Below are 22,278 nucleotides of genomic sequence, written 5' to 3'. Positions count from 1 at the left end.
GGCAAACATTTCTATAAACACATGTTAATATAATCTTTATTGGTTACAGTGGGTTTATAGCAGAAGAAATGACCTTTTAAATGAATCACACTAAATTTCCTCATTGGCAATGTAGTGTTATCGGAATTCTTTAAGGGACATTGGTTTAATAAAAGCTGCAACATACAAATTGCATGCTTGCTACAAGTCCAAGGTCTTGCTCCCTTCAAGTTTGGAGAGGACAATTGCATTTTTAATGCTTGGTAATCACATGCAATGTTAAAAATTGCTCTCATTTTGAGGGTAACTTTTACAGAAGTGCTTGGAAGGCATTGGCCAGGAAAAAGGATTGTTTATATTACAATACAGTGCACAGGGACAACTTGGGTTAGAGAACTTTAGGCTAGACATTGGTGGACGCCATTTTCTACTTCACGTTAATTTGCGTCTACATATTAGTTTCTATGTGCAACGGTATCTTCCATTGCGCAAACTAAAGTACCTCCCACTCCTTGAGATTCAGATAGGCACACTTGCCGCAACAAAGCTGTCCTAGTTATATTGGGGTCGAGCTGAATTCACACTAATGACCGATTTATGAAATGAAGAATTCCTATCGTCAGGTTGCAACATTTATAACCCATCATTGTTACATAGGACCTAGGTAACATCTTTTGGGGGAGATAACGCAATGCATGTATTCCGATTTCAATAATTTGTCATAGCGAATGGCAGTTGTGTGGGATTGCCGTGACAAAACCAGCATAAACAACCTTTAGATGTAAGGTACCTACTCTCTAGACAGACTGGTTGCCTCCCACAATGTTACAAATGTTTTTCCCTAGGTCTGGGATTTCCAAGAGTATTAAGTACCCATAACATTTAAGTTGTACACATTAAGCAATTGGTGGTGGTGAAGTAGCACTTGCATTAATTTACAAACATTACAGAACACAACTAACAAAATAGACCTTTGAGATGTTAACGATGAGCAATTGAAAAGGTTGTCAGCATACCACAGTAAGTATGTTTTGTATGGATAAAGAAATATTTACCATCACCTGGTTTGGGGATAATACTTTTTTTTTTTTTTTTTTACAAGCACCCTATAATCTATTATTGTTTGGGAGATTTCACAATTTTGTTGAGTGTGGAACTTACTTGAGGGGCTGCTGGTCATTAAATTGCCTTCGATAAAACTCCCAAACATGTATTTGTGCATACGATGTCCAATACACCCTAAATTTCAAAGACCTATTATTGTGAATCTGAAATGTAATTTTAATAGATGGTTAAAATAAGTCCTTTGTGTATGGCTAATAACTGCAGTACTAAGTTTTGTTTGGGAGATTTCACAATTGAGTGCTGAATTTACTTGAGGGGTTGCTGGTCAATAAACTGCCTTCAATGAAACTCCCAAATGTACGTATTTGTGCATACATGATGAAAACATTTGTTTTGCTGAAGATCTAAATCCAATGCAGATTGTAGAATTGACTTGGGTTACTGACCATAGAGAATCTTTATTACTTTAAAATTCCCGCACGACGACAATAAATAATATATATATCATATATTAATATAATCAAAACAAAAACCTTTTCTTTCTCTCAAAGACTCCATCCACATATAATCTGTTAATAATTTCCTTTGAGAAGGGTGGTTGTAGATCTGGTCCCTATAGCCTGGTCCCATTGCAGATTGTGCTGTAATATACCCAACTCCATTTGGCATTACAGCACAAACAGATCTGGGACAAGGCTCCAAACCCTTCTCCTGCCACCCAAACACATTACTAGTAGTTCCCAAAACTCTGGATGGCTTGTTCCCTTGGTTAAAAGCAATAAAACCCTGTCAAACACAGGTGCCATCAAGCCCAAGCCTCGAGAAAAACACAAGTTTCATCCCAAATGGCACCCTATTCTAGCTATACTGCACTACTTTTGACCAGAGCCCTATGGGCCCTGGTAAAAAGTAGAGCACTGTAAAGGGAATAGGTGCCATTCGGGACTCATCCACAGTGATAGTGTGAAGGCAGAATCAACCACAGTGATCTAAATCACTAACCAACTGCCACTAACCACAGACACTTTGATAAGTGTACATGTATATCTGTATAATGTATATCTACATAAAACAAAACAGTAGGGTATGAGCGGTGACGAGGATGCTAGAAGGACTCTGGTTGGTGCGTCGGAGATGGGGGTGTGTCTGTGGGAGAGGCCACTCCCACTATCCCCTGTCCATCAGGACTGAGAAGACCCAGCAGGTCCTCATCCATCTGCTCCAGTTCACTTTGGTCCAGAAGCTCAAAGTCCTCGTCCTCGGTCGGTACAAACATGTCGTCCGGCATCTCCTCAGCACTGCTCTCCACAGCGACCGCATCCTGGTCCTTTTCTGCCTCGGCGACAGAGGGACTTTCCAGGGTGCTGGGGGGCGTGTCGGTGGGCAGGAAATCTGCGATTGAGTGGACCTTGCTGTCCTCGGTGGAGCGTTGCAGGGCCGACAGAGTGTTCTGCACCACGGTGGAGATTGCCGTGTTCACAATCTCCTCACTCAGGGCTTCCAGTGACTGCCTCGGGGCCTGGGACTCCCCTTCCCCCCCATGCACCACCTCCGCTGTCCCAGCACCCAGCAGTGGTCCCTGGTCCCGACCTGGCGGCCGTCCACGTCCGTTGAAGTGTGTGTTGACAAAGTGGAGTGGGGAGGCCAGGTGCTGGATGAGGAGGCTGGCCGGGCTCATGGGCTCCCCCTCCGAGGGCTCTCTTCCCCCAGCCGTAGCCCCGTCCCCTTGGCCCTGACCAGGGCCCCGCAACGGAAAGTGGAGGAGGCTGTGCTCGATGGGGAACTCATCAACCGTGGGGAATTCAGATAGGAAGGCCTCCTCTGGGTCATTGTGCACACTCTGCTGGTCCAGGTCTAAACAGTCACAGGAGAGAGAGAGGATGGGGTTAAAGGTAGTCAGCAATGCATGAAGTAAATCTGAATATTGGGTTGACTTCTAAGAGTGTGAATCGCAAGGCCGAACTTCTCTGCCGTTTTGGTCCAGCAGCTGTCACATTGCAGCAGCTTGAAGCTCACCTGCACATGGCCAGATATTGTTTGTGAGTGAATATCTACAATATCCTGCTTGTGGCAACACAATGTCGCAGTTTTTATTTCCCCTTTATTTAACCAGGTAGGCCAGCTGAGAACAAGTTCTCATTTACAACTGCGACCTGGCCAAGATAAAGCAAAGCAGTGCGGCAAAAACAGAATCACACGTGGTATAAACAAAAGTACAGACAATAACACAATAGAAAAATATATATATAGTGATTAGAAAAGTAATATGCAATTCTGATATATAGTGAATGAGGAAGGAGTCAACAGCATATATCAAGATAATGACAAATCAAATTTTGCTAGTGCCAATATTTGATTCACATGATTTGGACTGTGGAACACATGTAACATACTGCTCAATTATAAAAATCCCTGCAAGCCAATTCTGTCCTTTCTCCGCACACATTTAAAAGCATCAGATTGATCATCATGTTATTAAGTATCCCTATATTTCTGTTACTACGGTGCTACTACTATTACTCTCATCTCGGGGATTCGATCTAGCAAGCTTTCGGTTACCGACTCAACGCTAGGCTACCTGCCGCCCCAAGATGAGAGAATTGTCCATTCTACCAAGAGAGTTATGATACCAGCAAAAATTGGTCAGACTAATAAGTGTCACATTGAAACAGAGGTTGCCCCTACAGATATCCCCTTACTATTAAGCAAAGCTTCCCTCAAGAAGTCAGGGGCTGTACTAGACATAAAAAAATGACAAGGCAGTGATGTTTAAACAACCAGTGACCCTTGAACTTACTACCTCAGGCCACGATTGTGTAAACATTTTAGACAAAGACATCACACATTGTCCATGTAAAAATGAGATTCTGACAGACACAGAACATGAACACACAGGAAAAAAAGTATTGTTAAAACTTCAAACCGTTTGGACATGCAGTTGACAGACTTCAGAAATTACTCAGTAGTTTTGGGAATAATGATGAGTATTTTTCATTCTATGGCAGATAGTTAACAGTTGTGACACAGCAAACCTAAGACCTGGCCAACTGTTGGTTTGCCACTGGTTTCCAAGTACAATGAAACAGTGGCTATAGATCTACATGAGTTTGGACCAAGTGTGTGGTACCGTCACATAAAAATCAACCACTTCACACGCTTCAGTGCTGGAAGCATTGTCAATACAAAGAAACCCAGTGAAACCCAACCCATTTGTAATGGGGAACTTAAATAATACTTGGGACATTTAATTGTTGTTGATGGTTTATTTGTCTTTAAAAGAAAAAGTGGGAGATTGTTATTAAATTCATTTTTTAAGTATGGCTATATTTCTGTTAACGGCGCTATCACTCTGTTATTAGTGCGCCTGCGCAGGAGTCTCGTTGTAGATTAACCTGGCCTGAGTGCAATGGCAACCATGTATTGTGCTAATACAGTTAAGTAAACGGTGTTAAACTGGAACCTTGTCGTATTTCAGTTAACACAGAGGCATGTCTAACATCGGGTTATATGCTAGGGATGGGCATTTCAAATGATTTCACTATTAGAATAATATCATGATTTTTCAGATAGTCTAAATACATGTTTTAAAGATTATATATTAAGTTAACTTCAATGGAGACTTGCTCGCGTAACTTGAGAGCCGCTGCGCTCTGCTTGGAAGGGTGGGGGAGGGGCGATAGGGGAGCAGGGCGGGTGTGTGTGACAGTCTGTGTGTGTGTGTGTGTGTGTGTGTGAGAGAGAAAGTTGCCAAAACGACTCCCGCTAGTTAGACAAACTTGTTGCTGCCATAGGTTATCATACCATCTGCTAGTGCTCTTCTTGACTGCATCTAATCTTTGTAAAGAAGCTAGCTACAGTTGCCAGCTAACTAGCTAAAGTAGCGAGGCTTATTGAGGCCTTGTGTACAACAACTTTATTCATATGAAACCACAGCCTACCAGTTGGTTGATCATTGTAGCCCAATTCCATTTAGCATTGATTAGAAATCTCCCACTTCACTTCACTTGCTACACATGGAGCCTCTGACTGGTGTCGCTTTGATTGACCGACAATAACAACACGCTAGGCTACCGATGAGTATTTTCTTTATGGGGCAAAACATTTTGCTTCGGTTTGCACTAATTAATACACACCATTTTCTTTTAAATCCAAGTTGCGCAGGACAGATACTTTGGAGGAAGGGCCTGTTGTGCATGGGTACTTACCTTCAGAGACGTCTGTGATCTGCGGGGTGGTAGCTCTGGATACGGAGAACCCCCCACTCTCCAAAATGGATGCTTCCTCGTCAGACAGCTCTGAGTCAGTGATGGCCATAGCCAGGGCTGTGGTCTTTGCATCCACCTGACCAATGACATGGCACAATTTTATGATATCACCATTGTTCTTTAGTGAAAGGCTCTCGACAGAACCCAATTAGGTTATTACAAAGTCAAGCAATAATATTTAATATTATCCTCTCAATTGAATGTCAACATTGAAACATGGATTCACATTCTGTAAAAATCTAATATTTAGCCTTTCATTGAGGGGAATATCTTGGTTAAGTATGAATAATCTCTCATTCCTCCTGAAGTGTGCGTTTGTTCTATTCCATACATATTTAAAAGCATTGGATTTATAGGCATGGGCTAGAGGGAGTTTCCATTAACATTCATTCCTTTCAAATCCATAAGGGGAAGTGAACATGTGCACACTTAGGGAGAAAAGAAAGGTAAAGAGATTGTTTTTGTCTTAAAGGGGCAGTGTTGTATTTTGAGGTAGGCTTGAATAAGCTAAGTAGACAATAGGCAGAGGGTAGCATAATTTGTCTGATTCTCTGTAATAAATGGTATGGGAATAATAATGCATATTATCTAGTAAAGTGGTTTCTTGCATCAGTCACAACATTAAGAACAGACACGTCCTTGTCTGAGTGGATAAAGGTTCATGTCAAGCCCTGCATGCTTATTTTTTTCCAAAAGTCTCATAGAATGTAGGCCTACATGAAACATCACACATTGGCTGAATAATAGAACAGCTATTTCCAGATTTAAAATGTTTTGGGATGCATTTTCTCCATTGTTTTTGATGGTAGGCCACTCTGGTAAGACTACATTATGATAAAATAGCCATAGTAGTCTACTTGGCCACTGTTAAAAAATGAACTTAAAGCAGGTACAGCCTCAGTGTTCACAGTAAACGTGCACTGGAAGCTCCACTGAATTTTCACAACATTCAAGTTTAAGCTCAGCAGACCTGAAATTTGCTCAGTGACTAAATAAATGAGGGAACATTGCCCCCAACCCTAATTCTAACCTTAATCCCCTAGAAATTGCCCTTTTTCCCTTGTGGGGGCCGACAAAATGTCCCTAGTTAGTCAAATTTCTGTTCTGGTCCCCACAAGTATAGGTAATAATGTCCACACACATGATCCTAGTGCCCTGGTGCAAGATGGCAGACGATGTGGTGCTTACCAGGGGGGCAAAGCAGGACAGCTCCTCCTCACTCTCACTCTCTGTCTCAGCCCTGGGCTCATCCCCTTCCTCCACCTCCTTCTTCACCTCTGCAACACACACAGTTTAAAGGGTAACTACAGGATCCAATAAGTTGAATTTTAGACTTAAGGCCTTTTTAATGTCACTTGGCATGCAATTTAATACAAATTGAGGTCTGCGAGCCCCACACCAGCTAATATTCTTCTCCAGAAATGAGCTCATGTTGGAAACAAGTCATATTTTTAGGGCTGGCTCTTTCACCAAAGGTGGCTCATTATCAGGGAGGTGTGCTATTTTAGCATTGAGCCTGATGAATGTAGTAGCATAGTTGCTACTGGCTAGACTATAGATGGCTGAAGCATGGGGTTGCCCATCTGCATTTGTTAGGCTACCCCAATTGACTAATCATTAACTCAGTTTCCAGAATTTTGGCTTTGATATCAATACCAGTTTAGTATAATGATACTCAATACCATAATGATAAATAAAATGCCTTAAAAAGGTCAAACATACAGCACTGTTACTGTATAAAACACATGGTCAACTCTCCATCTGGAGAGCTAGGCCACTGGGTGTGCAGGCTTTTGATCCAGCACTGCTCAAACACACCCGAGTCAGCTTAACAAGGTCCTGTTGAGCAGTTGATTTGCAGAGTCTGGTTTGTTAGAGTGGGGGTGGAACAAAAGTCTACACACACACAGTAGCTCTTCTGGGGGTATTATGCTATAACAATTAGATTACAACCAAAAAGTTGATTCATTAAGTGAATCAGGTATCAAATGGCTATACTTCGAAGCAAGGTAGTGAAGTGGGAGGGCTCTAGACTGACTTTCCAGTGTCAAGTAAAGAAGTATGCCATTTCATCTAACATATTCAGGGAGTGCATGATGGATATTTTGATGTGCAATATTTCAAAATATGATCCAGAATAATTTGATATTTTTGCCTCTTTAGAGATTAATTTGCCTGTATATTTGTTGTGCATATATTGGCCTAGGCTATAGCCTATGCTACATAAATATACCAACTGAGGAAGCGGGAACTCAAAACACGTTAGCTAGATTGCTAAATATGATAGATCAATTCTATGGCTAAAGAAACTAACAGTAAATGTAACGTCCTACAAAAACTTTCCATTGGTAGCATACTTGATGTATTCACCGTAAAATTCACCGCTCTGTTGGCAAATCATCTCAATTCCATGCTGTGTTTGTAAAGTGTTTTTTTCCCTCTATATTGACAGTTCAGAAATAATTGTTACGCAAATAAAGCTGAGTCACTTAACAACAGTAGTTGTTTGAAAAACTGTCTTTCACGCAATTATATTTTGAAATGCTGCTCAACTTTCAGTATGCTTGCACTTATCAGAATTCATCTCTCCCTTCAATCCATGTGCAGAGGGGAGCAGGAGTGAGAAACATGGACAGGGCAGATACTTTCATTGCAGGAAGCAGGTTAATGCACATTACGGTTGACCAAATAATGGTTTTAGAACCCCCCCCCAAAAAAATATATATTAAAAAATATAAAATCAGCAGGACCGTTGTGTAGCCTGATCACCGAAATTACAAACATAAGCAAAATTGCTTCGGTACGAGCAGGGCGTTAGTAATTTTCAGTTTATTGTCCCACCTCTAGTTAGTGTTTTCAAATGGCATAGGCTACCTTGCTCTCTCCTCTGGCAACGACATGACTCAAAGGCGTATATGTGGATGTCTTGAAAGTGCGCCCAGAGTATTATCAATTTTGTTTGTTTTTCCCGCGGTGGCAACAACTAAGCAGCTGCATAATATAATGGAATCACTGTAGTCATCTCTGTTGCATTTTTTAAAGACCTTTAAAAGTGCAATTTAAGACATTTGAAGACTTAAGGATCTGTGGACAGGATCCTTACATGTCTGAAAATAAATTTGCTCCAGCTGCCACACCAGTGCCACAAACCGGGAGGAGAACGATTTCCCAGGCAACCCTGACGTTCAGTGTTCACAGCTAGAGAGAGGGGACCTGGTGACATGTGAATGACGGCAGGGCACACACACTAAAAGACAGACACACACACACGCCATCAAACACACACTGACAGACAATGCGCGCGCATACAGTGTAAACTCACTCCTCTTATCGTGCTTGCGGTGCTGCGTGTCTCCCTTCATGCTGTAGTCCAGTTTCATCAGAATGGGCTCCAGGCCTGTGTACATCCGCTGGATCAGCTCGTGGTACACCACCAGAGGCCACACCAACACACTCAGCGCTGGGCACAGGACAAAAAAACAACCTCAACATGGCACTTAAATGGCTTTTGGCTCACCATGACAAGCACAGCATCCCAAATGGCACCCTTTTGCCTACATAGTGCACTACTTTTGACCAGGGCCATAAGGTTCTAGACAAAAGTAGTGCACTATATAGGGAATAGGGTTCCATTTGGAACACACACCATCTTTAGTTTAACCAGAGAAAGGGATATACCTCAGGGTTGTATTCATTAGTGAACAACGTAGAAAAACATTTTGCAACGGAAACCATTTACTCCAAACGCTACAACGTGGCGTAAGCGGTTCCCATTGCAAATGTTTGGCTACTGTGTGCACTATTGACTACAACCCTGGAATACTGAGCGTCACATATGGCCAAATCACAATACATTTCCAGGTTGGGGAATGGCAACACTATAAATGGTGGTATGAAGGTTGCATTTAGAAGTTATTGGCAATAACTTTGGTTGGCAATTGTTATGCAGTAGCACTGCATTTCTTAGACAACCACACCCTTTGGCATACTGGTTGGTTGGTTGCCCTTGTGAAAAACAAGGAAAAATAATTGAAAAGGCAAGGCAGCTCACCGACGATATAGGATATCATGATTCCTGGTACGTAGTGTCCCACCACGGCGAGCACAGAACAGCCAGAGCACATCATGGCACAGAACTGGAGGGAGAAAAGAGATGCAGAGTCATTAAACTTGCAAGTTAGCTGAAACTAATGTAGGGGAGGAACAACTACTTCAGCAAATACCTCTTCAGATCAGAGGAGGATGGTGGGAGGCGCTATAGGAGGAGGCTCATTGTAATGGCTGGAATGGGATTCATGCAGTATCTAACACATGGAAATCACATTTGACACCGTTCCATAAATTCCATTCCGGCCATTACAATGAGCTTGTCCTCCTACAGCTCCTGCAACCAGCCTCTGCTTCAGCTATACAAAAAATGTATGCAACTCAACCAATTTAATGTTTTGATAAACTATGACTTTGAGGCACTTTACAATATGGTAACAGTTTTAATACACTTCGACCTCCAGATACCAAATGACAATCAGTATATGTGGCCCACGTGGAAATCGAACCCACAACCCTGATGGAGGCAATGAGCTCTAACCCACTGAGCCACCAACAAACTCAACATACCTTGCCATGGTTCTGCCTTTTGTACTGCAGCATCTCCTGGACGAAGAGGCAGCAGTAGAGGTAGCTCTCCACCAGGTGGTGGCTGAGCTCTGGAATACTGAGGAGCCGGGGTTGCACATTAATGGTCTCTCTGCAGTCAGAGAAAGAGACTGTGGGATGAACACACGAACACAAGCAGTACTAAGCCAGACCTAAAAGGATTCACGCATCTCAGAGTAGGAGTGCTGATCTAGGATCAGATGACAATGGATAGAGTGAGCCTGATCCTAGATCAGCTCTTCTACTCTTTATAAATATGTGCCCTGATGCTATTGACAGGCACAGACCATCAAACAAGTAGGGAAAACACCTGAATAATCACATGATAGTCACTAACAGTAAAGTGCTTGAAGGTGTTATAGGAGCAGGGTGAGTTAGGATGTGTTTAAAGGCTCAGTGTAGTCAAAATTGTTATTGTACTGCGTTTTATATTTCCACACTATGAGGTTGGAATAATACTGTGAAATTGTGAAAATTATGATAATGCCCTTTTAGTGTAAGAGCTGTTTGAAAAGACAGCCTGCAATTTCAGCCTGTTTTGGTGGGATGAAGTTTAGGCCTTCCATGGTGACATCATCATGCATTAAACTAGTTAATAGACCAATAAGAAAGAGAATTCCAAACCTCTGCCAATAACAGCTAATGTTACATGCTCCCCTCCCCACTCAGACCACTCCTAGCTAAATTCTTGCTTGAGAAATTGCTCTTAGCTAAGAAGCTATTTGTTTATTTTTGTACTATTTTAATTGAAAACAATCACAGTAAGGTACTTAATCGTTACCCAGAAATGATTTGATATTGAGATTAAAACAGCTGCATTGGACCTTTGAGTCAAGATGTGTACCTTTCCATTGGGTTGGCCTCAGGATACTGAACTGTAGTGGAGAGAGGAGACAGCACAGATTTGTTCATCTAAGTCCAACATCAACAAGACATTTTAGACTTCATAGAGTAGGCTTGGTAATCAAAGTCATCAGAACAATGATATGTAAAATCAAATCCAAATCGACAGCACTGACATTTAACCACCTTATCAAATCGTGACCTATACTAGCATTTCAGACTTCACACTAACCATAGGGCCAGGGGTGGGTGTGGCATGAGTAATGCATGCATGCACCTACTAAACTCAGCAAAAAAAGAAAAAAAAATGTTCCTTTTTCAGGACCCTGTCTTTCAAAAGATAATTCGTAAAAATCCAAATAACTTCACAGATCTTCATTGTAAAGGGTTTAAACACGGTTTTCCATGCTTGTTCAATGAACCATAAACAATTAATGAACAGGCACCTGTGGAACGTCGTTAAGACACTAACAGCTTACAGACGGTAGGCAATTAAGGTCACAATTATGAAAACTTACAGCACTAAAGAGGCAGAAAACTGACTGAAAAACACCAAAAGAAAGATGCCCAGGGTCCCTGCGCATCTGTGTGAACGTGCATTAGGCACGATGCAAGGAGGTATGAGGACCGCAGATGTGGCCAGGGCAATAAATTGCAATGTCCGTACTGTGAGACGCCTAAGAGAGCGCTATAGGGAGACAGGACGGACAGCTGATCGCCCTCGCAGTGTCAGACCACGTGTAACAACACCTGCACAGGATCGGTACATCCGAACATCACACCTGCGGGACTGGTACAGGATGGCAACAAATACTGCCTGAGTTACACCAGGAATGCACAATCTCTCCATCAGTGCTCAGACTGTCCGCAATAGGGGCGGCAGGTAGCCTAGTGATTAGAGCGTTGGACTAGTAACCGAAATGTTGCAAGATTGAATCCCTGAGCTGACAAGGTAAAAATCTGTCGTTCTGCCCCTGAACAAGGCAGTTAACCCACTGTCCCTAGGCCGTCATTGAAAATAAGAATTTGTTCTTAACTGACTTGCCTAGTAAAATAAAGGTCAAATAAATAAAAAATGGTCTGGGGCGGTGTGTCACAGCATCATCGGACTGAGCTTGTTGTCATTGCAGGCAATCTCAACAATGTGCGTTACAGGGAAGACATCCTCCTCCCTCGTGTGGTACCCCTCCTGCAGGCTCATCCTGACATGACAATGCCACCAGCCATGCTGCTCATTCTGTGTGTGATTTCCTGCAAGACAGAAATGTCTGTTCTGCCATGGCCAGCGAAGAGCCCGGATCTCAATCCCATTGAGCACATCTGGGACCTGTTGGATCGGAGGGTGAGGTCTAGGGCCATTCTCCCCAGAAATGTCCGGGAACTTGCAGGTGCCATGGTGGAAGAGTGGGGTAACATCTCAGCGCAAGAAGTGGCAAATCTGGTGCAGTTCATGAGATGCACTGCAGTACTTAATGCAGCTGGTGGCCATACCAGATACTGACTGTTACTTTTGATTTTGACCCCCCTTTGTTCAGGGACACATTATGGAATTTCTATTAGTCACGTGTTACGTTCCCCAGTTTCTGTGTTGTTGTGGGTTTTTATGTATGCATTTCAGGAAATGGCTTCCTGGATTCCCCCAAGCAGCTGATCGGTATGTCCTTTGATGGTTGTGGCTCAGATAGAGCTTCTTTGATGTCCTGTGTTGGTTGTTGCTCAGACAGTTTTTGTACAGTATTTTGTAGCCGGTCCTGCTGAGGTATGTTTTGTCACAAGGACTGTGTTTTGATGATTGCAATTGTTAACGTTACGTTAGTATTATTCTGTTTTTGTTCCCAGGGGGGAAGGGGAAGGCACCTTGGGAGTGCTTAGGCAAGAGGCCTGCGGGCATACATATACCCGTAGTATGTACTCTGTCTATGCACACTAGGTAAGACCTGGGCAGACCATCCCCTGTATTTTGGTTAGTGCGCCAGGTTAGGTAAGTTGTGGGTAGGTAAGGTAGAAGAGGGGACTCTAACTTTCTTTGCTTCCATCCAGCCACTTTTTCCCAAAATTACCTTGTGAAGGAATACATTCCCTGTTAACGGTAAAATTCTGTCTCAGTCATCCTTACCCGCACCTACAGTCACATACCTCTTTCACTCCACGGGGAGTTGTGTAGCAGGGTTTTGCATTCCCTCCTCCAAGAGGCATGCGTAACATGTCTGTGGAACTTGTTCAGTTTATGTCACAGTTGCTGAATCTTATGTTCATACAAATATTTACACGTTAAGTTCCCTGAAAATAAATGCAGTTGACAGTGAGAGGACGTTTCTTTTTTGCTGAGTTTATGAACTTACCTGTTGTAAGAGGTAACTTATGCTTCCATCTCTCCAGCTGCATGAGCCCTAGAATGGAAAGACTCAGGAGGAAGAGAGGACGCAGGGACGTCGAAGACAGAAGCCTGTAAAAAACACAAACAACCCATGCCATTTTAACATGTAACCAATGTTAGTCAAGTTCACTAGCTAGCCACGAGTGAATAGACTGTCAGCTAGCCCCCTGTCCTGGTTCAGGTCAATACATAACTCCTGCCAACTTGGCTACGTTCAGTTGTCAAACGTTGCAGATTTGACATGCCATGAATACAGCCGTCATGATTCCTTGGTCTACATGTCGGAGACGCACGTTTGTTCTACATTTCTAACTGAACGCTCCAAAACGTCTTGTTAGCTAGATTTGACAGCTGTCAACTAGGTAAATGACAGTTATTTGAAAGATAGCTCACTTGTAGAGTGTACTTGTAGAGTATTTAGCGAAACGTTATTCGTTTATTCGATAATAGTAGGGTAAACTTCGGCATACCAAACTACCAGCTGACATCGTTAAATAGCTAATTAGCCACCTAGCTAGCGCGTCACGGTCGTCCGAGGAGGATTATCGTTGTCATTCAATCTAGCTACACTACAGTAAGTAGCTACTACTACTATCAAGTTAAGACAACATTAGCTTCAGTGCAAAATAACTGATTACATGAGTGATTATTACTAATTATTTAGCATTACCAGAACAATGTGTTCAGCGTGAGCGCAACAAAGATGCTGTAGAGCGGCCTTTCCCAAACAAGCAGCCTCTGCATCCATAACAGCAAAGGCTCATATTGCGATAGCCAGCCTTGAAGACGCTCCCGCAGTTGCACGAGCTCAGGGTTCCCATCCCCGCATACTTGCTCTGATCCTCCGGCAGGGAACAGGTCCTCGAGTACGGAAGAAACAGAGGGGCATCTAGCCTCCTCTCCGCTCGCCATCTTTCCCCCACTTTGTTATGTTGTTTTGGTGATCACGGGGTATGGATAGGCGGATAGATCCGCGAAGGCCGTCATGGATTAAAAAAAAAAAAAAAGTAGGAACCGATGTTACTGGTGGTCACTAGTCCTACAGCCACAAAGTCATAAACCCCGCCTATTTCTACAATTGCTCGTCTTAAAATGGGACTTTAAATCTAACCCCAACCACACTGCTAATATTATGCCTAACCTTAAATTAAGAACAAAAATCTAAAATGTTGTTTTCATGAATTCTTACGATATAGCAAATTAAGACTTTATAGCTGTGCTATCTAGTGGAAACCCAGTTTACTGGCTCAGCATGTCACGTGCTTCCTTGTTTACTGCGCTTCGTTTTGCGAAAACAATAGCTATTTACTGACATCTGCTGGATAAATTGGATAGTAAAATACAATTTATATTTATATCTCCACTCGTTTCTCTGAAAAGCTTACATAAAACATTAAAATCCATTGTGCAAGTCCATTATAAAAAAAAACCCAAGTCAAATTGATTTGAACATGTTTAATACAGCACAAATTCAGCGCAACACAAAGTAACACAAACTTACATCCTCAATTTGATCAAATGTAACTAATGACTATTGTGTTTTATTGAACTCAACTGATACAGCTGATTGTTGCGGATTATGTTTTTCTCTACAACGGTATGTTGACATTTTGAAAACGGTCTCCCTTTTCATCCACCATGGACTTCACATTGTCCTCTAGTGATGTCAGTTTGATTTGCTTGAAATCTCTGGAAAAGAAAAAAACAATAGTGGAAATGCAATATTATCAAAGATTGGAATGATTATAACCAAAGCATATGATAAAAAAAGGTGTGCATCAAAGTGTGTTCTTATTATATCAGCATAAATAGATAATACGCTCCATACAGATTCTTGCCATAGATACAAACCAATCTGAGATATGCATCCCAAATGGCACCCTATTACCTATATATAATGAACTACTGACCTGAGACATCCCAAATGGCACCCTATTACCTATATATAATGAACTACTGACCTGAGACATCCCAAATGGCACCCTATTACCTATATATAATGAACTACTGACCTGAGATAGACTAGTGTCCTGCCCAGGGGCTGTACTTGTACATCAAGCTGCCTCACGCTCCAGAAACAGGAGATTAATCGTTTCGGCTTGCACAAGCCAAGCTATTTATTAATTTTTCACCTGAGTCCTATGGACACTGGTCAAAAGTAGTACACTATAGGGAATAGGGTGCCATTTGGCACGCAGATCAAATCAGATATCATCAAATCTTTATGCAGATACATCACCACATTCCTCTAGTGCCATACTGTAACTTAGCCTTTTAGCTGCAGCTAGTCCATAGAATGTCAACCACAAAGGCTTGGAATCTTCAAGATTGCAGTCCTTTTGAAAATCATTGGATTTATACTGCGCCCCATGCATCAGGCAAGCAGGGACCGATAGGTCAGAGGTCATCATCATCACCCTTTGCAGAGAAAGTCTGTGTGTGTGTGTGTGTGTGTGTGTGTGTGTGTGTGTGTGCGCGCATGTGCCCACTTGCATGTTGGTGCTTCAGGGTATGTGGTGGGGGGTTGATATGTGGCTGAAGCTCAGAGAAACAGGGTGCAACATATAGCAGCAGTAGCTGTTGTGGGGGGTCAAAGAAGTGTGTCTGATGCCAGTCAGTGAGCCGGGGGGATTGGGGAGAGGAGAGAAAAAGGGTGGACATACCTGGGCCAGGAAGGTGGGGCTAGAGGCGGTAGAAGATGGAGGTAGGGCAAGGGGGCCTGCTAAGAGGCTAAAAGGGCATCAATACCTGCCGGGCTTAACACCATGGCCTGGAGCAGGTCAGAGAGAGAGATGATCCCCCTGCACACGTCCTCTTTGTCCACTAGGACCAGCCGATGGACCTGAGGGGAAAGGATGGGGACACGATGGGGACAGGATGAGGAGTAAAAGGGGAGAGGAGAGGATGGAGAGAGGAATAGGGCAGGATGGGGGTAAGACGGTGACAGGATGGATAAAGGATGGAGGGTATGATGGGGACAGGATGGAGGGAGGATGGAGAGCACGATGGGGACAGGATGAGGGCAGTATGGGGAGAGGATGGAGAGGGGATGGGGGCAGGATGGCGTAGAATAGGGACAGGAGGGGGAGAGGATAGGGGCAGGATGGGAGTGTGTGGTGGGAAAGGGTTGGTCGTGGTTACACAACAAGGACTTACCAGTAATTAAGTAGAGTAGAGCAGAGCAGTAAGCAACAGAGGGCTAATACTTATACAGTCTACAGCTAATGCATTGAAATATATTTAAATACTAGTGACCTAATGTCAAAAACCTTCATAACTCTATATTTCATTGTGTGGGCTAATAGAGCTAAATGTTACAGCATAAAGCCCATTACTTTGATGTCTTTTTTTAAACAAACTCGTAGGTGGAGTGGAGAGACAGGGCCGCTGTGATAGAGGACATGACCTTGGTCATGTTCAGTAGTGCACACCGTAGCAAAAATAACAAGTGTTTCTAATTGGACACGTTCAAGTAGTCCCTCCCTGATGCAGCCCTTTTTCTTCCATTTGGTGCCTTATGAACACAACCCTGGTGAGAGCAGAGTGGGACACTAACCTCAGCCTTAATTATGCGATCAATGATGGTCTCCAGGGTCTCGTCGGGGAGACACTTGATGACGCCCTCAATGAAACAGCAGCGCCGTTGGATGGCCTCCTGCATGGACATGTTCAGGTTGTTGTATGTCTTCTGGGCAGCCAGATTCTGTCTCCGAGAAGAAGAGGAGAGGAGCGGAGAGAACAATAAAAATGTACACAATGCACCAACAAAGATGTGAAGGGCTTTATTTTGTATTGTTTTCAAGTGAATTAAACTGTAACGGGCAGCTTTGGGGTACTTACAATCACATCAAATCTGGAGTAGAGAGCCACCACCTTGCCTTGGTGTACAAAGGACAGTGAGATACATAGCCTACCTACATCTTACAAGTCAAACTTTATTTTGACGGGCACCTACGTAAGGACATACACATACTGTACTAGTCAGTGTTTGACTTTGAACAAGAGATTAGGTTAACCCACCTTGCTCATTTACTACGGGCAGTGCAGAGACCCTCCTCTCTACAAACACAGACAGGGCATCGTAGACTGAGGCCGTCTGCTGGACCGTGGCAATGTTCCGGAATGTCCCGATCCCAACGTCCTGGATCGTCTTCTGCATGAAGCAGGGTTTTGGGACTGTCTTTTTCTGTGTAGAGTACTTAAAAAAAAAAAAAAGCAACACAAGGATTGTAAAAGCAACACATACAGTTCACAACACCACTGTTTGAAATGGATGACCATATGATATGAGCATAAACACACAGACATCTTCTTCAAGTCATGTTGTCTTACAAATATATGGAGAAACTTGAGGATTCGCTTGTGCGTGAGAATGTGTAAGACATTTCCGGACACCGGATCGATAACCGGCAATCTGTGGATCTTATACCTCAGTAGGGAATAGATGGCGTCGAAGAGGCTGCAAAGGAGAGGAGGGGAGACTGAGTAGGCCTATAGTCACTGTGTCTAACCCTGGAGAGCACAACCAACATCCACACCTGGGTCATGTTGCAAAACATTGTGCTACAGTGTGCCCTATTGAACACAACCCAGAACACTGCCTGTAATTGACTGAATCCCAGCCTCAATTTCCTTAGTCTGTCACTCATTAAAAAAGTTATCAGTAAAAGTAACAACTCAGGCAAAGCCAGGTGACAGGAGTTGGTTTGACTGAGAGCTGCATAGATTCACCTAGCGTCTGGAGTGATACTGTGAAGACAGTGGTTGGAGTATTGCAGGTACACATCTGCAGAGAGAGAGAAATAAACAGAAGGGAAAGTTACAGAAAGACATGTACGTATATACCATAGACATAGAACACTGTATCATTTGCTTTCTCTAGCTTATTTACTTGAATGAATCACCTCGCCATGTTCCAATTTGATGCCTCTCCAGCTCATTCATTTGAACCTGTGGGAGGTGGCAAACATATTGGACAAATTATGATGAATGATTTCTGTGTTATTCACACAACCATGATCTTGTCTCCATTGAACATGCTTTATAGGCCAGGACTAGGCTTAAAGGGATAGTCCACCCAAATTACAAAATGGTTTCCTTACCATGTAAGAAATGTATGGACAAGGTAAGTGTCACGAGAATTTTCAATCCCAATGATAATAACTAACAATCAATAAGCTTTGACTAATCCCCAGGGTTTGTAAGACACTGGATAATTAGGCAAAGACTCAGCTTATGCAAAAGGTTTGTACAGTTTATTCAGAGAATGTTCTGAAGTCCATTATACAAAGACATTCATTTTATAACTCACTCCCTACTTACGCACATACCTCCACACCAACAGTTGATATCCTACGCACATACATACACACGAACAGTAGGTGAGTTGTATCCCTCCCCAGAGTTCTCACCACTGTTAATCACTACCCAGCGCTGTCCATTCCATTCCCCCGAGATTAGAGGAACCTTGAGGAGTACTCCCTGTCCTATCATAGGTTTCTCAGTTCTAGCCAGGTCGAGACAAACACAGTCTTCATTGTTCTCGGTATTCTCTTAGGCACACACATACACACATACATTTATCCTCATCACAGGTCTCCACTAAACCTTATGGGACCTATGTTTAGTACTTTAATCATTCATTATACATGCTACATAACTAATAATCACTCATAGTTAAGTTTCAGGGTGGAATTATTCAATCATTACATTCAAACATATAAATCCCTTATCAGTAAGACAGCAATCCATGCTTTGGTTTTGTTTACCTGGCCACAGTGAACAAAGGCTAACTTTTAAGAATTTTTGTCCAAAAATCAATGCAGGTCAATATCCCCATTATTAGCATTTTGCATGTTAAATGTCCAAATCATCTTTAAGGACGTTTATTGAGCTACACAATCCATTTCAGACATATTGGGATGATTTGGACATGAAATGTGAAACATGCTAATGACTGGGATATTGACTTGCATTTGGTTCAGATACGCACCAATGGGGACCTGTAGTAACGATGGAGAATGTTGATGAAATCTGTTATAGTCAGCATACCTGTGAGGACGAGAGAGAGAAAGAGAGAGAGAGAGAGAGAGAGAGAGAGAGAGAGTTCTTATCACTATTGGCATGGATACGCACTAGTGTCTAGTCTTCATATCACACTACCCCCAAAACCAGCCAAAGCTTGCAATCATTCAGGGCATTGCGTTGCCACAAGCAAGTAGCAAGAGAGCACCCCCTAATCTCTTCTCTTACCCACAAACCTCTGTGTCTTGCTATCCCAGAGAGGTGCAGCTCTCAAGCCGTTTGCTACAAGAGCGAAAAAGGCTTTCTTCACCTGCAAACATAGGATTTCTTTAACACAACCAGTTAACACCGGTCTTAGTAGTGAGTATGCATTAGGGAAGAAGGAATGAGGCTGCACATGAAATATTGCTGCAGGGAAAACCGCTATAACTGTAGCTGCAGTTACAGGAGAGAGGAACTCTGACTTGAAATGTCATACCAAAAGGGACCATGACCTTTCCCTTGGGAAGTGGAGGGAGAATAAATATCTGTGTTGAGTTCAGCAGGAAGAATATGTTCTGAAACGGGGAGGCACTACGTGAATTTGTCAAATAAGAACACCGATTTTAGTTTCCTGTAACCTGTTGTAAGACGTTTTGCTACGATGTGCCCTACTGAACACGATCCTGGACTCTTGATTTAGCCCCAAAATTATTTTGTATTGTTCAGTTCCAACATACAAGTGGGTTACAGGACCCTGGACTCTTACTTGTAGTGTTGTGTCAAATATGACCAGTTTACAGCTGGTTGGAATGGCCTCATAGCAGCAATGACTTTTCATGAACTTCATGTACATCTCAGCATCAGCCTCTGAAGTTATGGGTAGGTGAAGTGGGGACACAGTTACACACACACACAGACAGTTATAGATCCCCTATACACCTCATTCCATGAAACAGACACACAAATGTACATTCACACACACAAACACTGAAGGTTACCTGAATTCTTCAATTCTTCACGCATCTCTTGAAACATGATCTAGACCAACATAAAAAAAACACCAACAACACTCTATAACACCTTGATAAATGTGCTCTAAAATCACTGCTGGAATGAAGCTCGAAAGGGAAAACATTCGGGATCAAGTTGAACTAAGCTCTAAACCAAAAACAGTTTACAATCCAACAGACTTTTTACCCCAGCTTGATTCCTTGTAGTCCTAAATGTTTCAGTCCTACACACACTTCTCAAACACAAATCCGGCCAACTGGTGTACCATGACTTACCTGCCTGATAAGTATTTTCTCCATGTAAGACTTGGGCACTACAGACCCAACAATAAACGCTAGATCCTGCTACATGCAGGCTCCTCTCCCCCTGCCTGTCCCACAAACCAGTTGGGTCTATATTAGGAGCAGGAGTCTCAAGTGGTATGCAGAGGGCCAAGGGGATGGGGGCGGGGTCTGGGGTGAGGGGAGAGGCGCAGGCAGAAGAGGGGTGGGTACATTCCTCTCTGACATATTCTGCATCGTTTCTGTGTGGATTTTAGGAGCATTACATCATGTTGTTGATGTGGTTCCTGAGTTGTGAAAACATTTTGCCTGGCAATGTAACTGATCTGATATTTTGCACAGAAGCGCAGTGTCAGAAATGCTCACGCAGACTTGGCATACTAGGACTACACGAGGCACAGCAGTCAAAAGGATGTGTTGTGTTGTAATATGGATATGTGCTGAAGTTGAATGCAATAGAGAGGTGCTGCAGTGTTTTGAAAGGCTTGCTATGACTCTGGTGATGGGTGTAACTATGTTGACTGTTTTGATTCAGCTGTAATGGCTTCCTGTTCCCATTGGCATTGTGTTGTTCATTGTTATTTGCACGAGCTTGAGGACAGCAGCAATAACAGGAAATGAGGTGAAGCACACTATGTTGTGCAGAGTTGTTGCTGGGTAGATTGCATTTTAATTGTGCTTCCTTGATTCCTCACATCCTCTCTCCTTCTCAAAACACATTGGAGAAGATTGGGGCTCATATTTACAAAGAGTGTCAGAGTAGGAGTGCTGATCTAGGATAAAGTTAAACCTTTTAAAATCAAATCAAATCAAAATGTATTTGTCACATGTGCCAAACACAACAGTTGAAGCCCTTACAGTGAAATGCTTACTTACAAGCCCTTAACCAACAATGCTATAAGAGGTTAAGAAAAATAAGTGTTAAGTTAAAAATAGAAGTAACAAATAATTAAACAGCAGCCGTAAAATAACAATAGCGAGGCCATATACAGGGGGTACCGTTACATAGTCAATGTGCGGGGGCACCGGTTAGTCGAGGTAATTGAGGTAATAAACTCAGCCAAAAAATAAACATCCTCTCACTGTCAACTGCGTTTATTTTCAGCAAACTTAACATGTGTAAATATTTGTATGAACATAAGATTCAACAACTGAGACATAAACTGAACAAGTTCCACAGAAATGTGACTAACAGAAATTGAATAATAATGTCCCTGAACAAATGGGGGTCAAAATCAAAAGTAACAGTCAGTATCTGGTGTGGCCACCAGCTGCATTATGTACTGCAGTGCATCTTCTCCTCATGGACTGCACCAGATTTGCCAGTTCTTGCCGTGAGATGTTACCCCACTCTTCCATCAAGGCACCTGCAAGTTCCCGGACATTTCTGGGGAGAATGGCCCTAGCCCTCACCCTCTGATCCAACAGGTCCCAGACGTCCTCAATGGGATTGAGATCCGGGCTCTGTGCTGGCCATGGCAGAACACTGACATTCCTGTCTTGCAGGAAATCACGCACAGAACGAGCAGTATGGCTAGTGGCATTGTCATGCTGGAAGGTCATGTCAGGATGAGCCTACGGGAAGGGTACCACATGAGGGAGGAGGATGTCTTCCCTGTAACGCACAGCATTGAGATTGCCTGCAATGACAACAAGCTCAGTCCGATGATGCTGTGACACACCTCCCCAGACCATGACGAACCCACCACCTCCAAATCGATCCCGCTCCAGAGTACAGTCCTCGGTGTAACGCTCATTCTTTCGACGATAAACGTGAATCCGACCATCACCCCTG

The 22,278-nt window shown here is 43.0% G+C and overlaps 2 protein-coding genes across 4 annotated transcripts; both read right to left on the bottom strand.

Moving 5' to 3' along the window:
* Positions 1-8: 8 nt before the first annotated feature.
* On the bottom strand, positions 9-14,188 carry LOC106574318 (reticulophagy regulator 2). Of its 2 annotated transcripts, none has more exons than XM_014150156.3 (9): positions 13,856-14,188; positions 13,151-13,254; positions 10,810-10,840; positions 9,927-10,056; positions 9,361-9,445; positions 8,632-8,769; positions 6,498-6,586; positions 5,250-5,385; positions 9-2,898 (listed from the first exon to the last, which is right to left on the bottom strand). In XM_014150156.3, the coding sequence occupies exons 1-9, from the start codon at positions 14,095-14,097 to the stop codon at positions 2,150-2,152; spliced, it is 1,704 nt and encodes a 567-aa protein (XP_014005631.3). In that variant the 5' UTR covers positions 14,098-14,188; the 3' UTR covers positions 9-2,149. The 2 variants fall into 2 exon arrangements, with proteins under 2 accessions (XP_014005631.3, XP_014005632.3); XM_014150157.3 differs by lacking the exon at positions 13,856-14,188 and adding an exon at positions 13,579-13,665.
* A 437-nt stretch (positions 14,189-14,625) lies between these two features.
* Positions 14,626-20,613, bottom strand: LOC106574322 (5'-AMP-activated protein kinase subunit gamma-1). 2 transcript variants are annotated; one of them, XR_001321515.3, is made up of 13 exons: positions 20,478-20,613; positions 20,190-20,229; positions 19,958-20,058; positions 19,438-19,519; positions 19,178-19,236; positions 18,090-18,135; positions 17,917-17,971; positions 17,518-17,644; positions 17,206-17,383; positions 17,026-17,063; positions 16,742-16,888; positions 15,849-16,027; positions 14,626-14,874 (listed from the first exon to the last, which is right to left on the bottom strand). XR_001321515.3 is itself a non-coding variant. In XM_014150161.2 (13 exons), exons 1-13 carry the CDS (start codon positions 20,499-20,501, stop codon positions 14,852-14,854), a joined length of 1,014 nt encoding a protein of 337 aa, XP_014005636.1. In that variant the 5' UTR covers positions 20,502-20,613; the 3' UTR covers positions 14,626-14,851. The 2 variants fall into 2 exon arrangements, 1 of the variants encoding a protein (XP_014005636.1); XM_014150161.2 differs by having other exon boundaries at positions 15,934-16,027.
* Between the last annotated feature and the right edge of the window lie 1,665 nt (positions 20,614-22,278).

This window comes from Salmo salar, chromosome 16 (genome assembly GCF_965601325.2).
Source record: "Salmo salar chromosome 16, fSalSal1, whole genome shotgun sequence".
Classification (NCBI taxonomy): Eukaryota; Metazoa; Chordata; class Actinopteri; order Salmoniformes; family Salmonidae; genus Salmo; species Salmo salar.
The sequence above is the reverse complement of the archived record's forward strand: the minus strand, read 5'-3'. Positions and strand labels throughout refer to the sequence as shown.